The sequence below is a fragment of the Mastomys coucha genome, unplaced genomic scaffold, assembly GCF_008632895.1.
Source record: "Mastomys coucha isolate ucsf_1 unplaced genomic scaffold, UCSF_Mcou_1 pScaffold22, whole genome shotgun sequence".
Lineage (NCBI taxonomy): Eukaryota > Metazoa > Chordata > Mammalia > Rodentia > Muridae > Mastomys > Mastomys coucha.
Genome location: NW_022196905.1, coordinates 223,686,674 through 223,703,921, shown reverse-complemented (window position 1 = coordinate 223,703,921; position 17,248 = coordinate 223,686,674). Strand labels below are relative to the sequence as shown.

The window sequence follows — 17,248 nt, the reverse complement described above, 5'->3', positions numbered from 1 at the left end:
AAAAAGAGATCAGGGAAACACACACACACACATCAAGTTCTTTCACTTATATGATAAAGACTTTAAGACATTAAAGAAAGAGATTGAAGAAGATCTCAGAACATGGAAAGCTCTCCTATGCTCGTGGATATGTAGGACTAATATGGTGAAAATGGCCATCCTACTAAAAGCAAACTACAGCCTTAGTGCAATCCCTATCAAAATTCCAACATAATTATTTACAGAAACTGAAAGGACAGCTTTCAGCTTCATAAAAATACCACAAAACCTCAGGATAATCAAAACAGTTCTGAATAATAAAATAATTGCTAGAGGTATCACCATTCCAAATTTCAAGTTGTACCACAGAGATATAGTATTACAAACAACATGCTATTGGCATTAAAACAGACATGCTGACCAATGGAATAGAATTAGAATTCCAGACATAAGTCCACACTCCTATGGACACATGATTTTTGACAAAGAAGTAAAAATATACACAGAAAAAAAGAGAGCATATTCAACAAATGATGTTTGTCAGACTGGATATCCTGATGGCAAAGATCAAACTTGCCCAAGGAACTAGACACCCGTAGGCTGCATGTAGAATGCAAATAGATTCATATTTATTACCATGCACAAAACTAAACTCTAAATGAACAATGGTCTCAACATGAGGCCTGATACTCCAAATCTGATAGAAGAGAAAGTGTGGAATTGTCTGAACTCACTGACACAGGGAAGAGTTTCTGAACAGGACATTGATAGCACAGGCACTAAGAACAAACATGAATTAATTAATTCATGAACCTGCAAAGCTTCTACATGGCAATGGACCCCATCATTTGAGCAGATCAGCTTCCAGAATGGGAAAAGATATTTACCAATTATACATGCAATAGAGGGTGAATACCTAAAATATATAAAGAACTAAAAAAAAATCATTGGACATTAAGAAAACAAATAACCCCAAAAAATGGATATTAAAAGAGTTCCTCAAAAGATGAAGCACAAATAGCTGAGAAATGCTGAAAGAAATGTCCAACATCCTTAGTCATAGAGAAATGCAAATCAAAACTGCTCTGAGATTTCACCTTATACTGGTCAGAATGGCCAACAGCAACAACAACAGCAACAAAAAGACATCTCGGGCTGGCAAGGATGTGGGGAACACTCATCCATTGCTGGTGGTAGTGCAAACTTGTACCTGCACAATGGAAACCAGTGTGGCAGTACTTTAGGAAGCTGGGACTAGATCTAGCTCAAGATTCAGTTCTACCACTCTTGGGAATATACCCAAAGGATTCTACATCCTACTACAAAGATACTTGTTCAGCCATGTTCATTGCTGTTCTATTCATAATAGCCAGAATTGAAAACCAGTCTAGATGTCCATCAACAGATGATGGAAACATGATACACTTACATAATGATTGGTATATTACTCAGCTATTAAAGTAAAATAATCAAAATCAAGAGATTCCCAGGTAAAATGGATGGAGCCAGGAAAAAGAAAATCATCCTGAGTGAGGTAACCAGACTAAAAAAGGCAAATGTGGTATGTATTTTTCTTTCTTTTTTCTAAGATCTATGTATTTTATGTATATGAGTACGCTGTCTGTGACACACCAGAAGACGGCATCGGATCTCATTAAGGATGGTTGTGAGTCACCTTCTATCTGGTCGCTGGAAATTGAACTCAGGACCTCTAGAAGAGCAGTCAGTGCTCTTAATCGCCACCATGGTATATATTCTTTTATAGGTAGATATTAGCTTTTAAGTCTTTCATACGCATGCTACAATCCATATAATCACAGGGGTTAGGTATAGATTAAGGAACTAGGAGGGAAGAGATATCCCCCAATGTAAGGGAAAATAAGAATATATACTTAAATATGTACAAAAGAAAGCTAAATGAGGAACACAATGCTCCAACTAAACATCTTCTGCTGCCAAGTGAAACCTGTAGTGCCAAGAATTAGTTACATCTAATTGAGTTATTGGCCAAAGGGGCCCCATGGAAACCCCTAAATAACTTAGCAATTGCTAATGCTATTACAAACTGATGGTAAGGCCCTATTGATGTAAACATTTACATATGTCATTATGTAGTCAAGCTGGTGCCTAACTAGTCTTCGTGTAGTTGTGTTCATGGTACTGGAAGGTACTTTGCACACAGCCAGAGGTGAAAGGAAGACATTAACTCAGCAACAAACCCTCTGATCTACAATGGAGACCAGCCTGCATGGTACTCTGGTGCAATAGTGGCAGGAATGTTGTAGGAGTGGCCAACCACTATATGATTGAATTTAAGGCTCACTCTATGAGATGGAACCCAGGCCAGACACTGCCCCAGTGGCTAAGAATCAGGCCAGACAGATCTTGGGCCTAGGGAAAAACTAAATACTATTGTTCTGCTAAAGGAATGTAGCAATAAATGACTCCTAATGATATTCTGTTACACCCATAGCTTAAGTATCACAGCCATCAAGAGCTTTCTTTTATAGTAAATGGAAGCTAATGCAGAGCCCAACAACTGGACAGAGAGAGACCTTGTAATGCCCAGTCCTAAATGGGATTCCTCTCCTCAGGGTTCAGGGAGCTATGTGAAAACGGCAGATTGTAAGTACCAGAGATGGATGACACAGGAATGTCTTAACAGATACAACTGGTAAGACACATGAACTCAAGAGACATGGCAGCATGCAAGGTCCAAGGCAGATGGGGTCCCAATGTAGAGGAAAAGGTGGGCATGGGCTCTAACCAAAAAAGCCATTTCAATTTGACAAGGAAAAATTAGTTTTCTCCAATGGAGTGTCACTGGGTTTATATAAATAAACCACACTTAAAGGCAGGCCTCATACCCAGCAGATGGCCAACACAAATCAAACTCCATGTTATTTTTGTACATTTTTTTGTCTCATATTGCTTTGTTCATTTTATCTTATTGGAATTTTGTTTGTATATTAGGGTTTCTGATTTTGTGTTTTTATGGGCTTTGTATATGCACATGTGTCTCTGTTTCTTATGCTTTTGTTTGTACTTTTATTTGCCTGTTTCTTATAGAATGAAGGTATGGAGCTGGATGAGTGGGGAGGCAAGGAATACCTAGAAAATGGAAGGGAAAAGTGATCAGAATATATTGTATGAAAATCTATAAAGCCCCTTCCATAGTGTTAAAAGGTTTACTAAGGTTACATTTTTGTGTATGAATAGCAAAGAAATACACTTTGGTGGATTGTTTTAGAATATGTATAATTCATTTTATCAGGCCCGTCTTTATTATTTCTTCACAGCAGATATTGTACTATGGTGCTTTCATGCACTGGGTCTGATACTCCTCCTAGCTATTCTAGACAGCAGTGAGATAGTTTGTTTTTGTTTTGGAGACAGGGTTTCATGTATTCCATCCATTATGTAGCTAAGGATGGCTCTGAACTTCTGATTCTCCTGCCTTCCCTTCCTAAGTGCTGGGATAACAGAGATGCACTATGCCTGGTTTTATGGAGTGATGGTAATCAAAATCCAGGGCTTCAGTTTGGCATGAACCCTAGCAACTGAGCCACATCTATAGCCAAAGGAGTACCTTTTGATTCCCACTTTCTAGATGGAGCAAACAGAAGTTAATTTTATTTGTTCAAGTGGCAAAGTAGACTGGGTCTTAAATCCAGGAAGTCTGACTGAGTCTGTGTTCTAGGTAGTAGGGCTCACTACACAGGAACATGGGCTTTTTCTTAATTTGAGTAGATACAGATTTTGGCCTAATAAAGATTACTCAAAGCTGACAATCGCTACTCAAATGCATATAAAAATAACATTTATTGGGCTTGAGAGATGGTTCAGTGGTTAAGAGTACTGCCTGCTCTTCGAGAGGACTAGGGTTTAAGTCCCAGCACTCACATGGCAGCTCTCACTGTCTGTAACTCTAGACTTAGGGATCTGGCATCCTCTTCAGGCTTTCACTGCACCAGACATAAATATGGTGCACAAACATACATGCAGGCAAAATACTCATACACATTAAAAAAAACTTTAAAAAATAAATATTTATTAACTTAGGCTATATAACACTGATTTAGTGAAATAAAATTTAAAAAACCACAAAAACAAATAAAATGTCTGAATCTGAAACGACTTTCAGCTTGAAATTTGCATTCTAGGTTTAGTCAGGAAACTTCCTTAAACTTAACACCTAGAAGCAAAATGGTCCCAATTTCACCCCATAGGAGAGGACAGATCTGAGCCTACAGAGGCAATGTGGTTGGTCTAATGTCCATGTGAGGTGCCTAGTGCTAGCATCCTCCATATTGAGACACTCTCAGCACACCTGGTATATGGCGGAGAGATCTCCACACCCTTCATTTCCCAGACAGAAGCACAGGACTACAGTGAAATGGAAATCACTCCACTGTGGCTGTTTGAGCTTTGGCAGCATTTTCCAAAATCTTCCTTTTCCATTCCTCATAATCCTGTGTCAGATCTTCATCTTTCGGTAGTTTATGTGGGGTTTCTATTATTTCCATTTCTGTGTGAGAAAGTTAGCAAATATAATCTTAGACTTAAGTTTGTAAATGGCATAAAAGTAAAAATTGGAAAGTATTTACTTCAGTTAAGGTAAAAGAATAAGACCCTAAGTTTGTAAATGGCATAAAAGTAAAAATTGGAAAGTATTTACTTCAGTTAAGGTAAAAGAATAAGACCCTAGAGTGAAGTGTACTATGGCGGCTCTCACTTTTCTCTCCTATACTCTAAGCATTCTAAGACATCCACAAGTTTGAACCTCAAGCAATCCCATCACAATATTATGACATAGGTGTTAACATTAGTCTTATTTTACAGATTAGGAAAATGAAATTTGTAGAAATTATGTCACCCTTTCAAATGCACACAGCCAGTAGGTAGTGTAAAACAATTAGCCATTAGTATCAGATTGTCCTTGTAGCTAGAGTTCCTAGGTAAGCAACTAGAACTTAATTTGGAAATATATTTTTAGAAACAAAAAAAAAAAAAGCAGCCAATCAGAAAAGCTACTTTTCTGGTTATCCAAACAGGAACCCCATATTAGACATCCTTAAATGAGCCGATTGACTCGATTGGCTGTTTTCTACCTCCATTTAGGTTAACCACTGGCTGGAGTTATCTGAACCAATTTTGAGTTTGAAGCTGTCCAATTTATGAGTCAGTCTCTGCTTGAATTGTTTAATTTGCCTAAAGATTTTAACACTGGCAAAGTAGAATATGAACCCAGGCACAGCTTAGCTACCAACATCCATTCATATATATAAAATTAACATATGTAATAATAAATATATATAAATATATATAAATAAATATATATGATTTTTTTTGGACAAGTTCTCACTTGTGTGGCTCTGACTGGTCTAGAACTTGCTTTGTATACCAGGCTGGCCTGGAACTCAGAGATCAGCCTGGCTCTGCCTCTGAGTGCTGGGATTAAAGACATGTCATGCTGTACCAGGTATATTTTTAAAAATTAGGAATATTTGTATTCTTTGGCCACTTCAGATATATTTTTACTTATACTTCTGTTACTTCCTTTAATTATTGCTTAAAAGGCTGTTTTGTTGTTGTTGTCAGATGGTATCAATGTGTAGCCCATGCTGGCTTGGACTTCATTATATGGATCAAGCTGGTCTTCAATTTACAATCTTCTGTGTCTATCTTCTAAGTGCTTAGAAGTAATTACAGGTGTGTAAATCATGCCTAGCTTGAAAAATAGGTCTCACCAAGTAATTAGTGGTCAGACTTTTCTCTAGTGCTGCCTCTTGTCATGTAGACTGTTGGGATCATTACAGGCCCGCTCAGTGCATAAATTATACTGCACCAATTTAAGTACCAAGACAGCTAGTGTGCCCTACCTTTTGCTGGTGGTTCAAGCCCTTGCTTCTTTTTCTTCAGTGCGGGACTGGCTAAATCTGCAGAGTCTCCTTTTAGAAAAAGAAAAGGTGGTTTCAAGGTTAATTTTCTATTCAATTTTATATTTGGTCATCTAAATCCTCAGCTGGATGACAGAAAGTCAGTGCCCAGAGAAGCAAGAAGAGATGAAGGAAAGGTAGATAGATAACCCTGCTCCTCTTGTTCTGGCTGTTTCTTTTGTTAGACATGAGAGTCACTTCCATCCTAGCCAGTACACAGATACTGGCATTTAACACTAGAGCTTCTTTCTTTTGAGACAGGGTCTCACGGTGTAGCCGTGGATGACCTGGAACTCACTCTATATGCCTGCCTCTGCCTCCCAAGTGCTGGGATAGCAAGGCATGTACCACCATGCCTGGCTGATACTGATGTTTCTTAAGGAATCTATTTTCTCAGCATAGATTTGTAGAATCATATTTTTCAAAGGTATTATACTGGCTGGTTTTGTGTATCAACTTGACATAGCTGGAGCTATCACAGAGAAAAGAGTCTCCTTTGAGGAGATGCCTCCATGAGATCCAGCTGTAAGGCATTTTCTCAATTAGTGATCAAGGCTGGGAGGGTCCAGTCTTGAGTTCTATAAAAAAACAAGCTGAGCAAGCCAGGGGAAGCAAGCCAGTAACATCCCTCAATGGCCCCTGCATCAGCCCCTGCTTTCCAACCTGCTTAAGTTCCAGTCCTGACTTTCTTTGGTGATGAACAGCAATGTGGAAGTGTAAGCTGAATCAACCTTTCTTCCCCAACTTGCTTCTTGGTCATGATGTTTGTGTAGGAATACAAAACCTGACTAAGACAGTGACTAAACCACTTTATTCACAGAACAAACATGTCAATTATCTCTCTAAAAAATTCATAAAATCAGCATTTTCAATCACAGAATACTCACTGTTAATCTGCTGCCCAATCTTTTCTAACTGCTTACACAGTCGATCAAATATTGCTTTTTTCACACCGGATGTAGTTATCATTTTGGTTTTATCCACCTTTATCTTTAGAATTCTAAAAAAACAATTTCATAAATTTGCTTTTTTTCAATATTACCATTTTTCCAGGCAAGTAAAATAAATTTCTCTAGCTGTCTAGATTTTCCTTCTTTCCAAATGTTATTAGCTAGAAGTTTGCAAATTTGCTCTCTTAAGCACTTTAGTTTATTAAACTGAGAACTAAAATGCATCTGTTCAGCAATAAATGGGGCAAATAAAGACATGTGTTATAGAGCTTCATTCCTCTCAGATGTTACCAATTTGCAGAATGGACTCAGTATCTGTAAGTGTTCAATTGACTTTGAGAATGTTTCTATTTACACAGGAGTGTCACATCTCTTTGCCCCACTCCTAAAGCCCAAATCCTGTTCATATTCCTCTACAGCAAGCAATTAAAAAGCAAAACAACTAGGGCTGGAGAGATGGCTCGTGGTTAAGAGCTCTTGCTACTCTTTAGGAGGACCTGAGTTCAATTCCAACTCCCATTAGTAGTTCACAACCACTTATAATGCCAGTTCTAGGGGAACCAATGACTTCTTTTTGCTTCTACAGTCAGTGCGCGCACACGTGCACACACGCAGGTGCACACACGCGCGTGTACACACCAAGACAATCAACCATTTTGTGTTCAGTTTAATATAGTTCCAAAAGTGGAGTTATTTGACTATTTTCAGTTTCTTTTGTAACATCAATTACACCCACATACCCTTGTTGAATTAAAAGAATATTATCTATGGATGACAATCACTCCTAGATATGTTGCTAAAAGTGCCAAATACACCAAAATTAATGACTGGAAAGTGAGAAATATATTCTTCAACAGACTACATTTTTCTGTGGAAAGTTTTCTTGAAAAGGAAAATAACACAACTTCAATTAGTATTTCATGGAATAATTCAGTAATACATGGAATAATTCAGTATGTATATTAATAACTAAGTATTTTAATGATTTAAATGTAAGAATTTATTTTAGAAATGTTTTATACTAAAATGAACAGTTGTACGTAGTACTTTTTAAATAATATGCCTGGAAAATCAAACATGATCACTGTCCTGACAGATTTATAACCTACACTTACTAGAAGTAGGGTCTGAAAAATGAGAATACCTTGTTTATATGGTTGCCACTTGGCAAGTAAACTTCTTGAAACACTAGTTCTAAGTTGGCAGCTATATTATCAGCCAACCCAAGATTCTCATCACCAGGCCACAAACCACAGTGTTACAGGTTTATAGTGCAAAATGTGCTGGGCTGAAGAAAATGAAATTATAAGTATTCTTTGGGGATGAAAAGCTCACATATTGGCAGCATTTCCCAATGGTAAAAGAACACTAAGACTAGCTGGGTGCTGAGTCACACATATTTGAAATCTCAGCATTTGGGAATCTGAAGTAGGAGGATCACCAGGAGTTTTAAGGCTGGCTCATAATACATAGTGACTTCCAGGCCAGCATGGACTACACAGCAAAACTCTCTCAAAGCAAAAACAAACAAACAAAACCACCATAATAAAACAATGCCCACGAATTCTTACCTGCATGCCGACAGTAGTGCTGCAGTGGTGAAAAGCGGCCTGGACAAGTCAAGATCTGCTCGCTGTGTTTCAGGAAGACCAGACTCGTAGCTAGGAGACAGCAATGTTTGTGAAATCATTTGTCAGGAAAATATTTTAAAGGGACTGAAAATACAATAAAACAATTGAGAAAACAAAACAAAATCTGGCCTTAACTTGGATTGTCCTGACCTATTGTTAGCATTTGTTTGTTGATTATGCTGCTAACAACTTTTTGGTTTTTTACTATTTATTTAGGAGCTGGAGAGATGGTTCAGCAGTTAAGAACACTTGTGCTTTTACAGAGCACCTGGGCTCAGTTCCCAGCATCCACATGGTAACTTACACCCATTTGTAACTCTAGTCCATGAAACCTGAAGCCCTCTACTGACCCAAGAGCATCAGGCACACATGTGGTGCACATACAAACATGCAGGCAAACACTTATACATATAGAGTAAATATTATGAAATTATACATACATACCTTTGCAGTATCTCTGCAGCCAAGTTCACTGCTTCTGTACAGCTGAACTGGACAGCTAGGTCTCTTATTCCAATATTTGAATTTAATCCTAGTAAACACTCGAAAGATTTAAGGCAGCTCTGATACATCTTCTTGTTCAAACCGGAGAGCTTAATTAAATACGCCTTTGAAAGGAAAAACACACATTTTAAATTCAATATTATTCTTCTTAAATATTTACTAAGTGCTATGTTAGCTATGTTTTGGTTTTGAGCCTAGCCTTTAATGGCTGAGCCACCTCTCCAATCTGTGGTATTAATTGTATACTAATTTTATTTAGCCCAAAACTTATCAATCACTTTAAGCAGACTATTTCAAAGAATTTATATTATAGAAAGGTACAATCATGTATGCTTACAAATAATTTTTTTTTGACCATGAGCACCTGGAGAGAAAGAGGGGGGAACAGGAAGGGAAGAACAAGAGCAAGAAACCAAGAGAGCAAGAGCACTTACAGATAATTTAAAAATGGTTAAACAGTATAGCTTGTCTCAGCTACACAAAACAAATTACTGAAAAAATGAAGGGAAGTATTGAGTGTAGGGTGAGGGAGGTGTGTATCAGGAAGGGGAGAAGAGCAGGATAATCCACCATTGTAGGGAACCAAGTGTATCTTGGGAAATTACGGAGAGCTTTATAAAAGACATACAACAAAGCAGAGTCACACTAGGACAGAAAGGAACTTGGCAACAAAGCATTCCAGGGTGGAAAAGAGTTTCTTTAACAAAACTATAACTCATAGAGTAAGTATCATAGCTGAGGCCAGGGTAAAAGAGACTGGAGAGTTAGATAGCAACAGAAAAGTTAACAGAGCTTTAATGAATAAATACACCCATTATGACACAGTACTGTGTACATCTATTACATAAAGAAGATAGATATATTCTTTAGTCAGAATAATAATCCAGGAAAAGACATTTTTATCCTTATTTGATGAAGAAGCGGGCAGCTCATGGATCTTGTAAATAATACTGACATTTGGCTTCAACATGTGACTCTTCCTACTCTAATTTTAAAACATTAAGGATTTTGACAAGAGCCTGGTCCAACTGTAAGAGTTAATCTTAATTGTCAACTTGATGAGATCTAGAATCACTTGGAAGAAGAGCCTCTGGGCATGTCTATGGGAGATTATGCCAATCAGATTATCTGAGGTGTAAAGACCGATGTGGGTGGCAAAAGTCTCCTGCAATGAGGCTCTCTCTGCGTGGACAAAAAAGAGGAAAAACTGAATTGGGTACAAAGATTCATTGATTCTGCTTTCTGACTATAGATGCCATGCAGATTCTTCAAGTTGCTTTGATTTCTGTGTCAGGATAGATTGTACCCTTGAACTTGATTAAAAACTCCCTCCTGTGAACTGTACTTACCAGAGTAACTTATCAGAGTGCCATGAGAGAAACAGAGAGGCCACCAAGAAGATTAAAATGAAATAAAGAAGCTTCGGGGTCACATCAGATCACTCAAATGTCCTATGGAGCCAACTTACTCGATCCAAGGGGCACTTCCTACAGGAAGCTGCAAGGTCCAGGCATATGATGGCATTGCTGGTTTCTGAGCTATGTGCAGACAGACCGACACACTTCACCTTAGACAGACGCAAGTACTCCTCTGCTTTCCTGGTACAAAGGCAGTAAGGTCACTAAAACTGTTCCAGAACTTTGTCAACACTTAGGCAAAGAACTGAATTCAGCATGGTGGACTTGTACACCACCTAACTGCTGTGCAAGTTCATTTGGGGCCTAGAATGCACATCCTTTGGAGAGGGGGAAGTTCTTTAGATAGAACCACAATGACTCCAGACTTAGCTGCGTCCCAGTGCTTTCCCTGGACATTACCTTTCCTTCTAACATTACTTCAGCAAGTACAAAGAGTTGGAGCAGGCAGATTAAAGTAAATCAAATTCTCTTTCTTTCCGTAAAGACTGGTTGGTTCTTAGTATCGGCGGCTTGTGAAAACAGTTCTGGGTCCCATCGTATTTCTGGTCAGTAGCCCTGGGAACAGGCCGACGAACTTTCTACACACTTGCCTGCTGCAGCTTTACTTCCGACGGCAGATCCTACAACGATCCTCCCAGCCTCCGGGGCTTTGAAGCTATTTGGGCCACTCTTCCCATATTTTCCCATGCGTGGCGCTAGCTAATAAATCAGCCCCAAAGCCACTGGGCCTTTTCTTGAATTCTTACGCCCTGCTCATCGCTTCAGCTCTGCACTCTGTACCCCATTCTTTACAGTGATTTCCATTTGCCCTGCAAGCCTGGCTCATTCCTGTAAACAGATAGATTATCGAGCCTGAGGGAAGAACAAGAGGTCTGCCCCCGACTGTTCCGACCGCAGTGCAGCCAACAGAGCCAGAGGGCTCCAGGGACGACTACATACGTCCTCTCAAACCATCTTCTACAAGCCAACAACAAAACTTTTTCTTGATGGTGGGCTCGAGTCCCGCCCAGACCAGTGTGCGGTCATTCCCTCATCGCCAGTGCCCTCCGGCGCTTCCTCGGGAGGACCCAGGGCCGCAGCCAGGGACGTCTACCTGCCCGCACGGCCACACTCACCTCAGTACACTCGGCTCCGCAAGGCCGAGGCGCGGGGCTAGGCGCCGTACCAGCTCGCACTCCATGGCTGGAAGAAAAGCGCGCCGAAAGGAATGCGCGCGCAGATTGTCAGAGTGTTAAGCCCTACCCCCGGCGCGCCCGGATTGGTTGCGACAAGACATTGGGACCGTTCCACACACCAATCCTGGTCTTCCTTCTACGCATGTGCACACGATGATGCGCTGGCCCAGACGGTGTGAACGCGCACAGGTTCTGTCGCGGCCCTTCCTCTGCCGCGGATCCACGTAACTAAGGCTTCCCTTTCGGCCGCGCAGGGCTCGCTGCCGCGCGGCCCTACTCTCATCCCACCCCGTCCACGACACCCCACCGTCTTCCCTTTCTCCCGAAACCACGCGAGACTTGAAGTGGGCCAATCGAAAAGCCGCTACCCTCCGAGGGCGGGGCTAGAGAGGGCGGGGCTCGGGAGACTCCGTCACCTGACGGCGGGCGGCTCCGGCGGAGTAGGCGCTGCTGCTGGTGGGTCCCCGGAGTCGCCATGGTGAGTGAGGGGAAGCGGTGGGCCTTGGTTGCCGGCTCGCAGTCCACGCTTTCTTCAGCAGACGAGAGCCTTGCTGGCGGAATAGGACCCCTGCGTTTCGGTCGAGGCCTGGCCTGGCCGGGCCGGGCCTGCGGGATCGGGCGCGGGCTGGGGAAGGCCGCGCTGGGCTGCGGTGGGTTGCGGTGGGCGGTGGCGCTGGATCTGCTCGGTGCCCGAGACCAGGCAGCCTCCCTTCGGGGTGTCTCGGGCGGCAGGTCTGGGGTCCGTGGAGGCCTACGCCAGCCTCTCGTGTGGAATGGGAGTCCCGGGTCTGTGCGGAGTTGGACAGTGCGCAGCGCCCGGATGGCGCCCGGGTCGCGCCCGGCTGGTGCATTGCCACCTTTGTGTGTGCTCTGCTGTGCTCGGGGCTCCCATGCCTTTTCCCTGCTGGGAATCTCTTCCCGTGGGGCTGCCGTGGTCCCCCGGCCTTCCGTGGCCGCACAGCCCCCTTCCTCGTGCAGCGCCTGTCACCGAATTCTAGGGCCCAGCTCACGTGAGTTTTCCCGCAGGACTCTCAGGCTTTCTTTCACGGAAAGACCTGTCTCACGTAGGAGACAGGTCTCCGGTTCGCATTTGTTCCCGGAGGATTCTAGCTGACTTGCCGGAAGCAGTCATTCAAAGGTTTCTCTGCTGTGGAAGCGCGTCGCGGCGCTTTGTGGCAGGAGCCTTATGCACAGGAACTTCCGCAAAATTCGAATCCCGTCTATTTTCCACAGGGCAGGTCGTCACTTGCATTATACTAGCTAGCGTTTGCTGTTAGTATGCACAGAACAGATAGTAGTTTTGGATGTTGGTATGCTCATGTCCGTTTTAATGATTTCAGTATTCATTCTTTGTATTGATAATTCTATGTGACGCTGCACATGTTAATAGTGTGTTAATGGGAAAAACCAGCATTAAATCTTTTTGTTGATTTTTTTTTTGTTTTGTTTTGTTTTGTGTTTTGGAGGGGAGGTTTGAGATGATCTTGCTAGACTCCCATCACCTTGGTGTTTATGGTAATCTTTGGTTCCAGCTTGCTGAGTTCTGAGCTTTTGTTCCCATAATTTCATAAGTATTTGATGTATACTGCTTTAATATAATGTATTTCCTTACAAGATGTTTCCCCCCCCCCAGGACTTTGTACAATCGAGATTTGGCACATGACTGGTGTGAAGTTTAACTTGTTTTTCAACACTTACTGGTTGACATACTGTTTTATAATACAAAGCATTTGAGGATACACTATAAATTCCATTTATATTCTGGGAGAACCAGATTGGAGCAGTTTTCCCTGTAAATTTTATTGGAAAATGGAACTTAGGTATCAGTTCCGTCATAGGCAGTTTTTATGATCTGAGTAGGAAGTTACCCTTTAAGTCTCACTTTTGCATCAGGAAGCAAGTGTTGATACCATTGGTACTGTACTCCTAAAAATCCAGAGTTCAGTACAACTAATTAAACATCTGGTGTACTTTCAGTTTTGTAGATCTTTGGGTGCGTGGTGGGAAAGAGTTGTGTTAGGATCTTGGAAGAGACTTTGGAGGTAACACAAGCAGATTCTGAGGAGAATGGGCAGAAATTCTGCACAAAGAAAGAATTTTGCCATTTAATGTTCATGGTATTTCTGGGGTATTACTAAGCTAGTGTGTGTATGGGATCCAAACTATTTACTTTTTCTTTTTGCAGTCTTGGGGATTGAACCCAAGGCCTTCAGCCTGCTAGACACAAATTCCCTAACCCAAATTATTTTAAAGTTCCTGTTTTCTTGTTATCCTCAGTTCTCCTTGAAGTATTAATGTTTGCTTTCTCATCAGGTTTAAGTACCATATTCACCAACATGATGATTCTGTTTATTTTACAATTTATGTTGTATTGTCATATTACATATGCAGCTTATAAGTGGGAAAATTAAACAACAAACAGATTCCTACAACCAGTAGAGGTAAATGCTCTCAAACTGGATATGGTAATAACTAACATTTATGGAGCGTTCATTACTAAGTGCTGTGCACATTCAGAACTTTGCGTGCTATTTTATTTTTCTAGTCTATACCACAAATTTGTGATTGCTTATAGCCCATGTTATAGGTTATTTGCACACAGTAGTCGGAGCGGAAACAACCCATATGCCTATATCGAGTGAATCAATAAATGCATATATACATACATGTGATATATATATATCACATGTATGTATATACATACATGTATTATAAGTATATACAAACACAGACACTGGAATATTACAGTCTTTAAAAAGAGAGAAATTCTGATAAATGCTTTCATATAGATGGACCTTGGACATAATCCTAAATAAGCCAGACAGGAAAGGAAAAATGCTGTGCAGCTCTATATATCCAAGGTACTTAGAGTAAGAAAACTTAGAGAAAAAGGTAGAATTGCTTAGCTAAGGGACATTGGGGGTGTATGCTAATATTTCTCCTATATAAGTTAATGTTTCTTTAAAGATATTTGTTTTTTAAAATTCACTTATAATTAAAAATAAGCATTTTCATTAAAAGATTTTAATTACATGTATGTGTTCATTTGTATGCACATGTGAATGCAGGGGCCTGTGGAGGCCAGTGGTGTTGGATTCCCTGGAGCTGAAGTTATAGTTCATTTTGAGCCACCCAGTGTGTGGGTACTAAGAATTGAACTCAGGTCTTCTGTAGGAGCACTGAGCACTTTTAACTACTGGACTATCCCTTCAGTCCTTTATGAGTTTTGAAAAGAAATAGTTGTGGGAAAACTCATCTTACTAGTTTATGCAAAAACAGCACAGGAAAGCATGGCATTGCTTGTTACCAATTTTTTTCTTTATCTAAAGTGAAGCCAAGACAAAGCTCTTAATTTTTATGAACCATTGTATTTCAGAAGTGGATTTTTGTTTTTGTTGTTGTTGTTTAATCTTAATGAAATATTTTAATTGTCTTAGATATGAAACATGAAATTTTTTCATGTTTATGTGTAAATCCTTCTACTTTTTCTATCATTATGTAGATAGGTACTTTCCCTCTAGTCTTAAAAATTTTAATGAAATTTATGTAAAATGAACAGGTCAGTGGATTTTGATACATTACCTTTTGTTCCAAAATATTTTCATTACCTCAAAAGAAAATTTTGTAGTCATTAATCAGTGATTTAAGATATTTCATATAAATGGAGTCTTCCAGCATGTATTTGTGTCAGACTTCTTTCATTTTGTGTAATGTTTTCTAGGTTTGTTTCTATAATATATGAGTGTTTCAATACTAAAGACCTTTTTAGGGCTTAACCGTAGTCTGTTGTGTGTATATACTGCTTATCCATTGCTGTTTAGGTTTTTTTTAATCAAATATGGTCAGAAAGGTCTAGAATCAGCCTATCTGTGCAGTGAACATTTATGAAGCAGCACATTGTGTATGCTGGATCTCAAACACGTGATTATTTATAATTACATTGCTAGGCATGCTGTGGTGGTAATGTTAACATGGTGTTATTTAACATGAAATATGGGTTAATTCTACTTGACAAAGAGAATGAGTTTATTTTATAAGCAGAGTTTTGCTGATGGCATGGAAGAGTAGATTTACTTTATTTTTAGCTGTTTATCTGTGTATTTGAAATTTGTATTTGAGGAAACTATCTTTACCTTTTTCTTTTATAAGTCATTAGCAATTCTAGCTATTTTATTTACAAGTTGTTAAGTTTTTGTTATGATGATGGAGGGGGCTGTGTTTTTATAAACTCACTTTTTTGGTGTAAAGTAGACTAAAATGTCGGTGAACATAGTTGAGAGGGAGAGAGAAGTTAAAATTTTGAATTTATACTAGAATTATCATAAGAAAAAGTTTGGCTTTACAGCTATGCTCCAATTGGATGTACAGCATATTAGCAGAACATAGCTATAAACTCCCATCACAGGTTTCTTTGATGCCAGATATTTTTTATTTTTTGGTCATTTTTAGATAGGGTCTCGCTAGGAAGTTCTTGCTGTTCTGGTACTCATTAAGGAGACCAGGCTGGCCTTGAACTCAAAGAGATGTGCCTGCTTCCATCTCCCAAGTGCTGGGATTAAAGTCATGCATTACCATGCTTGGCTGAGGCCAGAATTTTTGAGCCATTCAAAAATTGACAAATTAGTTTGAGATATGAAGCTGGAATGAGCCTTAAGTGAAAGTTTTGGAAAAGGACTGTGACTAAAACTACGGAAATTAAAAATTTTTTTGACAGGAGAAAGTGCTTATCAGCCGCTAATGAAAGTATTTTTAAAATCTTCATTTTAGCCTACAACACAGCAGTCACCCCAGGATGAGCAGGAAAAACTCTTGGATGAAGCTATCCAGGCTGTGAAGGTTCAATCATTCCAGATGAAAAGATGCCTGGTAAGAAGGAAAATGTGAAAGATATAGTTGTATATGGTAAATTCCTAAGCAAACACCACCAGTTGTAAAATTATGTATCATCTCTGCTTTCAGTCAGTCTAGTCACCACCAGTAACTGTCTCACCTTCATCTGTGTTTAGCACTGTAGGTGCTTATGAACAAAGAACCCTGCTTCCTCCTAATTTTGTGTCTGTCCAGTGACTTCAGTTATACATTGACACATTAGCATCTAATTTAAGTTTCTGAGCCTGTTTGGTTTATACCTTAGACCCGAGGAGAACTTAATATAGAATGGGTATTTGGTAAATACTTAATGAACGAGTAGATTGAATGTCTCAATTTGAATTATTCAGCTAAGTTTATTTTACCTGAGTATCCTGAGAACTTGTGAATATCTACTTTTATTGTAGGAACTAGCTTAAAAACTATACTTAAAGATACATGTAGTCAGTACCTCTGGAGGCAAAAGAGGACCATGAACTTCAAGCCAGTTCTGGCTTATGTGGTTAGACCCTTAAAACACAAAAACAAAAATTACATATATACTTATTTATATGTTTTTATAGTCTAAAGATAGGAATAATCTGCATAAGTACTTTATATTCTGTGTGTTAAAGTTTAAAGAATTAAACTAAATAGGCAGATACTTTAATCTATAAGTTGCTGGAGTAATGATGATACTTTGTACAGTATACATATATTGCATATATATACATTTTGCATGTGTATATGTGGTATATGTATGTATTTGTGCATGTGTGTATGTGTATATGTATGTATTTGTGC

The 17,248-nt window shown here is 39.7% G+C and overlaps 2 protein-coding genes across 3 annotated transcripts in view; one reads left to right on the top strand and one right to left on the bottom strand.

The window, feature by feature from the left end:
* Nucleotides 1–3,774: 3,774 nt before the first annotated feature.
* Nucleotides 3,775–11,864, bottom strand: Orc6 (origin recognition complex subunit 6). Of its 2 annotated transcripts, XM_031340645.1 has the most exons (7): nt 11,537–11,864; nt 10,472–10,601; nt 8,944–9,107; nt 8,440–8,529; nt 6,806–6,918; nt 5,862–5,930; nt 3,775–4,507 (listed from the first exon to the last, which is right to left on the bottom strand). In XM_031340645.1, the coding sequence occupies exons 1-7, from the start codon at nt 11,599–11,601 to the stop codon at nt 4,383–4,385; spliced, it is 756 nt and encodes a 251-aa protein (XP_031196505.1). In that variant the 5' UTR covers nt 11,602–11,864; the 3' UTR covers nt 3,775–4,382. The 2 variants fall into 2 exon arrangements, with proteins under 2 accessions (XP_031196505.1, XP_031196506.1); XM_031340646.1 differs by lacking the exon at nt 10,472–10,601 and having other exon boundaries at nt 11,537–11,774.
* The window catches only part of Vps35 (VPS35 retromer complex component), a 35,879-nt gene continuing 30,358 nt past the window's right edge, over nt 11,728–17,248 (top strand). The window contains exons 1-2 of the mRNA XM_031340644.1: nt 11,728–12,074; nt 16,364–16,462. Of these exons, the coding sequence (XP_031196504.1) occupies nt 12,072–12,074; nt 16,364–16,462 (102 nt within the window). The 5' untranslated portion in view covers nt 11,728–12,071. The remainder of the gene's footprint in view (nt 12,075–16,363; nt 16,463–17,248) is intronic.